This window comes from Cyprinodon variegatus, unplaced genomic scaffold, assembly GCF_000732505.1.
Source record: "Cyprinodon variegatus isolate N-32 unplaced genomic scaffold, C_variegatus-1.0 Scaffold19, whole genome shotgun sequence".
NCBI lineage: Eukaryota > Metazoa > Chordata > Actinopteri > Cyprinodontiformes > Cyprinodontidae > Cyprinodon > Cyprinodon variegatus.
In genome coordinates, this window is record NW_015150472.1 from 1,270,996 (window position 1) to 1,280,101 (window position 9,106).

General features: G+C 40.8%; 1 protein-coding gene across 8 annotated transcripts in view; it reads left to right on the forward strand.

Moving 5' to 3' along the window:
- The first annotated feature begins 564 nt into the window (after positions 1-564).
- Positions 565-9,106, forward strand: part of pcdh19 (protocadherin 19) — a 78,732-nt gene continuing 70,190 nt past the window's right edge. For 2 of the 8 annotated variants that reach the window (XM_015388545.1, XM_015388555.1), the window contains exons 1-2: positions 565-3,719; positions 8,282-8,627. In XM_015388545.1, the coding sequence (XP_015244031.1) occupies positions 1,588-3,719; positions 8,282-8,627 (2,478 nt within the window). In that variant the 5' untranslated portion in view covers positions 565-1,587. The remainder of the gene's footprint in view (positions 3,720-8,281; positions 8,628-9,106) is intronic. The other 6 variants (XM_015388581.1, XM_015388590.1, XM_015388562.1 and 3 more) reach the window with 3 other exon arrangements.

A 9,106-nucleotide genomic window follows, 5' to 3' on the forward strand; every position in this document is an offset into this window, starting at 1 on the left:
AAAAAAAACTGTTGACCTGTATTTCTCCTGTTCTCTGGTTCTTCAGATACCAAATGCTCTGCCAAGAGACTAACTTTGAATACCATAACAATGAAAAGCACCCACTAGTGAACCTGTGTGATGAGGAAAATGACAGGAATTAGAATCACAGATGATCAGTGCTTTTTGTAAGGGAGAAAACGAGAAGACTTCTAGAAAGTTAACCCCCACAACCTATCCTCCCCTCTATGCCTCTGCTGTATGAGCAGCTTTTTCTTCTTTTTTTTTTCTTTTTCTCCTGCGACCCCCATGAGAGCCGTCTCAGAGATCTCATCCCATGGCGACCATCCTCCCCACACACATACACGCACTTTTGGAAGCAGCCCTAACTACCATCTGATATCGTGTTTAACGTGTACACCATAATTGCCTGTAGAGTCTTCCATCTGCAGGAGAACAGGTAGCTGGCCGTGTTTCATTGCTCCACTTGGCCCCACCCACCAGCAGCTCCGGCCCTCCTGAGTAACCCCTGATTGGCTGAGGGGATTGCGGGTCCTGAGACAGAGCGCTCAGCTCTGAGCTGCGCGTCTGCCAGTGCGCACCAGCGAAGCGAGAGGAGCGCTTGTTGGTGTCATCCAGACAGCCTACTGGCAACGAGTGGAGATTTCCTTTTTTTTTTTTTCATCCCTCTTTGCCTCAGTCAGGCTGGATATAGGCTGCTGTGCCTTAGTTTTTCTTCAGCTACACATAAAAATGCTTTTTGAACGTACAGTAAGCTGTGGCATCATTTCATCCCAACTGGCTGCATTTGCAACGGATTCTTTTCTTATTTCTGTGCGCCTGGACTATTGACTTGGATCGGTTTTAAATTTTCATTGTGAGATCTGGGGGAATTATTTAAAAAGTGAAAAGAGGAGGTTGAAAAAGACTGAATCTACTGGAAATGAAAAGGTAATCGGGAGTTTCAATGATTTGATGAGACATTGCTGCTGCACCCCTTTTACGCAAAAGATATTTGGACTATTAAATGTTTTCCTGCCTACAAAACATTTCTCATCATAACCCCCCTTTTTTTCTATTCCTGCTTACAGTTTGATAAGCAGATAATTTAGCCAAACAGGCACGACGTGAATATCGACCCCTGTCAGGTCGGGGCGGTGAAATTCACACTGACTTTTCAGCTCAATCACTCCATCTGCGCGGATGATAAAGATTTCTGCGGACTTGAGTCTCTGCCGCATTTTTTCTCCTCCCATTTTCGATTAGAAAACATGGACACTCTAACATATGAATCGGACCTTTTCTGCCTGTTGAGAACTGCACGGATTTCAGCGGCTAAGTTCCCTCTGTGAGAAGATTCATCATGTTTTTACTATTCTGTCGCCCTCAGTGTTTCTGCACCAGAGGATATGTTCTGCTCGAGAAGAATCAAATAGACACTTGTTAGAATTACTACCATCTGCATAGAAATAATCGGTCTGACTTATTTCTTTCACTGAGATGTTTCATCTGCGCGTTTTAGTCTCCTATTTTTGACGCGCATCCTTGTGCGTAAATCTCCAGAAAACACCAAAAAATCAACAGGTTCAACAGCCAAACAAGCAAGAGATGGAATCAATACAACTAACAGCCGTTTTCCTATTATTGTGGGTTGGAACTGACGCTGTTATTAACCTGAAATATGGAATAAACGAGGAGATGAAGCCCGGGTCAGTGATTGGAAACGTTACGAGGGACGCGCTCAAGCAGGGCTTCCAGATTGCGCCGCAGCCTCCTTATTTGAGGGTTATTTCCAATTCAGAACCGCGATGGGTGGAACTCAGCCCGGCCGGGATTCTTACCACCCAGATGAAGATAGATCGGGATGTAGTTTGCAGACAGAATCCGAAGTGCATTATTTCCCTAGAAGTGATGTCAAACTCCATGGAGATCTGCGTAATCAAAGTTGAAATCCAGGATTTGAACGACAACGCGCCCCGATTCCCAACGAGCCACATTGACATAGAGATTTCTGAGAACGCATCCCCCGGTACCAGGTTTCCCCTAGAGGGTGCGAGTGATCCGGATTCGGGGATCTTTGGAGTTCAATCTTATTCCATTACTCCAAACGAGCTTTTCGGTCTTGAAATAAAAACCAGAGGGGACGGATCAAAGATCGCAGAGCTTGTTGTGCAGAAATCATTAGACAGAGAGACCCAGTCCCACTATAGCTATGAAATCAGCGCAGAGGATGGAGGAGACCCTCCAAAGATAGGCGCAGTCCAGTTAAACATTAAGGTGATAGATTCCAATGATAACAACCCCGTTTTTGACGAGCCTGTTTACACGGTGAATGTGATGGAGAACTCCCCCGTCAACACATTAGTGATAGACCTGAACGCCACGGATCCTGATGAGGGCACTAATGGAGAGGTTGTGTACTCGTTTAACAGTTACGTCACCGAGAAAACCAGGGAGGCTTTCAAAATTGACCCCAGGACGGGGATCATCACTGTGAACGGCGTGTTGGATTACGAGACCACGCAGATCTACGAAATTGACGTTCAAGCCAAAGATCTGGGTCCCAACTCCATCCCCGCGCACTGCAAAGTCACAGTAAATGTGATGGACACGAACGACAACCCACCTGTGATCAGCCTGCTCTCGCTGAACACAGAGATGGTGGAAGTGAGTGAGAACGCACAGCGGGGCTATGTGATTGCGCTGGTGAGGGTGTCAGATAAGGACTCAGGAGCCAACGGGAAAGTGAAATGCACCCTGCAGGGGAACGTCCCTTTTAAGCTGCAAGAATATGAAAGCTTCTCCACCATATTGGTGGACGGGAGGCTGGATAGAGAACAGAAGGACACCTTCAACCTGACCATCCAGGCTGAGGACAGTGGTATCCCACAGTTACGTGCCACCAAATCTCTGGTGGTCAAAGTTACAGATGAGAATGACAATCCACCACATTTTCTAAAGCCGCACTATCAAGAAATGGTGATGGAGAACAACCTTCCAGGTTCCTGTCTCTTGGCGGTGTCAGCAGTAGACCCTGACCTGGGCATGAATGGGACAGTCTCATATTCCATAGTTCCTGGTGAGATTAAGCACATGGATGTAAACACGTATGTGAGCATAAACCCATCAGGCCGCATTTACTCAATGAGATCATTTGATCATGAATATACCAGAACGTTTGATTTCAAAGTCCTAGCAAGAGACAACGGTAACCCGTCCCTGTCCAGCAACGCCACCGTTCGTATTGTGGTGCTGGACGTCAATGATAACACGCCTGTGATGACAAACCCTCCGCTGGTCAATGGGACGGCAGAGGTCTCCATCCCAAGGAACGCTGGAGTGGGGTACATGGTGACCCAGGTGAAAGCTGACGATTACGATGAAGGGGAAAATGGGAGGCTGACTTATACCATCTCAGAGGGCGACAGGGCCTTCTTCGAAATCGACCAGGTGAACGGAGAGATACGTTCCACCAAGATGTTTGGGGAGAATGCCAAGTCCACCTATGAGGTTACAGTAGTGGCGAGGGACCATGGCAAGCCCTCCCTCTCTGCCTCGGCCTACATTGTGGTGTACGTCTCCCCAGACCTGAACGCCCAGGATCCCATTGGACCCGTCAACTTGTCTCTGATATTCATTATCGCCCTGGGTTCCATTGCTGCCATCCTCTTCATCACCATGATCTTTGTGGCTGTGAAGTGCAAGAGGGACAACAAGGAGATCCGGACATACAACTGCAGGTACTGAATGAAATAAAAAAAAAAATGTGAATGTCAGGGTTCCTACAAGTCTTTTTGATTTTTATAAATTTCTAGATTGTTCATCCAGTGGTGAACCTTGCATGACTGGGGCCGTGGGCAACCCCCTTCTTTTGCCCCCATTTTTATGCTGCTCTCAAACTATGCGGCCCTAATATCACAGCTGCATTATCAAAGCTCTTTTTGTATGTTGTTAATAATACAAAAAAGGTTTCAAAGAAATAATACTGTGTTTTAAAAAATTGATATTTTGATGATTTCAAAAATTCAAGTTAGATCTCTTGCGTCTTTTATACCCCAATCTCAAGAAGATAAAAAATATATATATTTTCATCCTGAACAGTAAATTAAATCTACATGTTAGTATAGATTAATCAGAAGCCGTGAATCAGATTCATACTTCAGTTTCATTAGTCCATCACAATACAGGTCATATTTCTCTTGTTACACTGTTGTGCAAAACAAACTTGCATCCTATTAAAGGAAATTGTAAATAGCAGTAAAAATATATTCAGGACACAATTCACAACTATTTGAATATATAAAATCTACTATTTGCTACTGTCATTCCCAAATAGAATAGTTCCCTGGATGGTAAATAATATAAAAAAAAAACAGCTTGTTTCAGAATTTTTTTTAAGCACAGACAATAAAGTGCAAAATGTCCTTTAAGTTCCAAAAAATAACTGAGTTCAAGAACCACAGGTTCAGTTAAAACCGGTTCTAAGAGGCTTATTAGGCCAAATATCTAACTGAAGGCTTGTTTTTAATCTAAACGTTTCCCTTGTTTTCAGAACATATGAAAATATAGATAATGAAACAAGGATTGATTTCTGAACACCTCTGTGCCCTCCAATCATTAGTTATTATCTAGACCTTTCAACACTGGAAATTAAAGCAAGCAAACATTTATTTATTTTATTGTTATTAATATTATTGTTTTTTATTATTGTTATCATTAGTCTCATGCTCCTGATTTACCAGTGTGACCAGTGTTTAAAGTCTGTGACAGTACAACATGACAAAAATGTAGCAGCTTAGATTGCCTCACATTAACCAGAGAGACGATTTATCACAGCTGAAGATGTGGGAAATCTTTTATTTAAAAATAATCTTTAAAGAAGAGATGTAAAACCCAGTTAAGGGATATGATATTCTATATAAATCAGATAAATGAGGTTGTAGTTGTAAAACAAAAACCTGGAAATTTACACGTTTTTTTGCTCAAAGTGTGCTTTAAAATGTTGTCCTTTTGGAATTTACTGTAAAAAATACTGTAGCTTTCCTAAACTTTCTCTATTTTATCCCTGAGAAGATTCAAATTCTTTACTATTCCAGAATGCATAGGAACCCTGTATTTTGTTTGTGTCTGAATGCAATCCCTGCAGTGGACGTGCATTTTTTTTTTAACATTGTGCATGTAGAGGCTTTGGAAGTGAAGACTGCAGATCGTTTCTACCCCTCCTCTACGCTCTCTCCCTGTCTTTCTCTCTCTCTTCTTCATAGCTCCACAGCTGAAGTGGACCTAAATGAACCCCAATGCTTTAAATCAGACACATTCTGCTGAGGCCCACTGTTCTGCATTAAGGCAAACGGTGATTGATAGATTTAATCCATCCATTGTAGCCAATTGACTCATAAATACAACGGTTCGACTGTCATGTTCAATTTGCGAATGTGTTGCCGGACAATTAACGTCCCGCTGCCTCAATGGCAGTCCCGGACATTTATTATTTAACGTCCACTGTGGCTGATTGGCTGTTATCAGCTTTAATCTGCTGTGATTATGGACAGTCCTCCAGGATCACTCAGATACCCCTCTGTTTTCATCAAGGCACATCAGAAGGAACTACTCTAACATAAATGTAGGAGATTAGGCTTGTACTTTAGAGGATATCATCAGTTACATCAGTGCCATGAACTGTTTGAAGACAGGTTTAAGGATGAAAGCAGCAGATTTTTTCTCCCTCTTTTCATGCATTTATTGAAATTGTTTTCTTCATCAATTTGAGCATCAGCCCTGGCTTTGATTTTTTTGCTTGTGCCACATTACAACTGTAAAATTTACATATAGATTGGATTTTAGAATTTAACCTGAAGCTATAACTGTATTTTGTTCTTGATGTAGTTGTCTTGATTCGAGGTTCACCTCATTATTTAAAAAAAAAAAGAAAAGATTCAGTGAAATGACCATATTCCTTATCCGATTTTTGTTTCCGCCTTACCGATTTAAAGTAGTGTTTTTTTTCCAGAATATTCTTCACTGCCTATATTAGAAATGAAAATTAAGTATTTTCTCAGTAAAAGCATCAGAAATGATTGCTGCTCCACATGTGAGCGTTGACCCTAAGGAGTCATAATTCCTGTCTGACTAAAAATACTTTTTAGATGTAATTTTGAATTAGCTTTGATTGAAAATAGACAAAAGTCTGTGAAGTTAAAGCCTGATTAAAAAAAGAAAGAAACAAAAAAACATTTGCTTTTATTTAAATGTCACTCTTACATTTTGTGGAGAGAAGACACAGTGACAGACAAACAAATCTAAAAATTCAAAGCTCCTCCCAGTACTTTCCTCTCTCCCATTGTGAGCCCGTCTCCCTGCTGGGAGCTTTAATCAGCGCTGATGTGCTCTGCTTCTCAGTCACCACCTCGAATATGAGGAGCAGTTATCTTCAATTTATTGCTTGTCCTCTGTCAGTCTTTTTGCTCAAAAGTTTTCTCCAAGATTTTAATTAGGGCACAAGGCAGAGAGAACAATGTGAACGATGTGATAGAAAAAAAAAAATGAAGATACTGTATTTTCTGCCATTTTGTTCACTCAGAATTAAGAAGCAGCTAATGGTATGTGCCTGTATCAAGATGTAAATAACAATAAAAACAAAGGGGCTCTGATAATGCTTTTTGCTAAAAAAAAAAAAAAAAGTTCAGCCGGGTGAAGAAAATTCTGAAAAATGACAGCGACAGAGATCACAATCTCATTAATATCTCTATTCCTGTTATGGATTTAATATAGGATATAAACCGGAGAATTGTAAAATCAGGTTATATTTCACCTTCCAAAGTTTGAATCGATAGAGATTGTAAAAAAAAATGTAAAAAAACCCACCAGATTTAATAGTAAATATGTCCTGTGAGGGTTTAGTTATCACTAGACTACTTAGCATCTGTTATTCTGTGTAAAAACTGCAAGGCGGTGCAAAGAGTAGACATTTCCTCCTATCTGAGCGTCTTTTGAAAAAGCTTAGCTATGCTGCTCATTTGCTCCTATTAAAGTCAAAATGCTCAGCTTCAGTTTGCAGAAGTCACTGAAAGCCGCCGAACAAATTTGAATCTGCAGTTCTCTTGCTCATCTATATTATTGCTGGGCCTGCTTGCTAATGGGAAAAAATGGAATCAGTGAAGGTTCTGTGCTTTGAATATGATTGCATATACCGGTAGTGCTTCTCAAGTTCAGTGTGTTTCTTTTGTTTTGCCTCTGTGGTTTTCGCATGTTTGCATATCCAGCCTGTTTGTGACATTTTGAATGTTGAGCATGCAAATACATACAAAGATCCGTGATGACTCCATTGCAAGTGAGGTGCGGTGGGTCACCTGTGTTGTTCTACAATCATAGGGGCTATGAGCAGGGCCGGATTTCAGAAAAATATAGGCTGGTGCCAATTTTGGTGCCCTACCCACACATGTTTCTTTTAGTCATGATAATTACTATTGCTTCACATCAACATCAAGTTTAAATGGGTTGTTTGTACTTTTGTTCCTTTGTTGTTTTCTGTCTTTAGATTTTTTTTGTACAGTTTGTACTCAACTTTTTTGGATAATATATTTTTTTTCATGTGTAAGCCATGCAAAAATTTGTGCCTGGCTCAGAGACATCTCTATCCAATAATATAATATTTGATAACTGACAGTTTTACTTGGTATTTATGTTTCAGTATACTGTAACTCAGATTCTGTGAATGTAATAAACTTTACTCGTTAGCATGAGGTCACATAGTTACTTTGGCTTGATCAGGGCTCAGAATGTGTCATGACTGACCGGAAAAGGGGATTAGAATAAATTATGTACAAATAGTCTATAATAAAACATGTGATGGATTTATGTTTCTTTGGGATCATTTATCTGATGTAAAAGCATGTAAATGCCCTGTTTGCGCTGATTAACTTTTATGAACCGAAGGAAGCTTGAAAATTTAAGTAGAAATGATAAAATTAGATATTATTTATTAATTTGATAATTTAAATTATTCCACCTCTTGTGGTTACTCATAAAACAATAAATTTGTATTCCTAAATGGTCACTTGATCCCTTAAGTTAAAAATCAAACAGTCTGACTACTAAATGGGAAACCTTGATCTGAATCTGCACCCACTGTTTAAGAACGGAAGCATGTAAAATAAAAGACTAAAAGAAAACAGCAGTTTTAAGTCCGGCCCTGGCCATGAGCTAATGTCTAACACCCTAACCAGCATGACGCAGACAAGACTCTTTTACTGTGTGGGGTTGGTTGGGGAAGGCAGAGCACTGCTTTATTGAGTCTGTTCAGTTTCTTCTACTTGCGCAGGGTGGCAGAGTACTCCTACGGCAACCAGAAAAAATCCAGCAAGAAGAAGAAGCTGAGCAAGAACGACATTCGCCTGGTGCCGCGAGACGTTGAGGAAACAGACAAGATGAATGTGGTGAGTTGCTCATCTCTCACCTCTTCGCTCAACTACTTCGACTACCACCAGCAGAGCCTACCACTGGGCTGCAGGCGCTCCGAGAGCACCTTTCTCAACGTGGAGAACCAGAACTCACGCAATGCGGCCCCCAACCATGGCTATCAGCACTCGTTCACAGGGCAGGGTCACCAGCAGCCAGACCTCATCATCAACGGCATGCCGCTGCCAGAGGTGAGATACAATTCAATGTGCTATGATCTTTGGCTGGACTGCATTGGGTGTCAGGGGTGCTATAAAGAGAAAATTCACGTAGTACCATGAAAAGGACTTTGTACAGTATGATTTTAATCAGGTGCTATTAAAAAGGCTACTAGGTCAAACTAAACCCTAGAAAAACAAATATCTTAAGGTCTAATGGCATTTTGCGTTTCAATTCAACCAAAGCATATTATGTTGGTGAAAGGTTTGTTAGTAATTATCGAAGCTAAGCTTTAGCAATGTGTCATTCGAGTGGAATCCTTAAAAGCATATCAGGGTGTGTAAATTTCACTTGAGCTGACCTGCGATAAGCATGCTGTGTCAAGCACAATTTAGAGGCCTGACAATGTAGATTATTTGATCTTTCTTTCTTTCTTTCTTTCTTTCTTTCTTTCTTTCTTTCTTTCTTTCTTTCTTTCTTTCTTTCTTTCTTTCTTTCTTTCTTTCTTTCT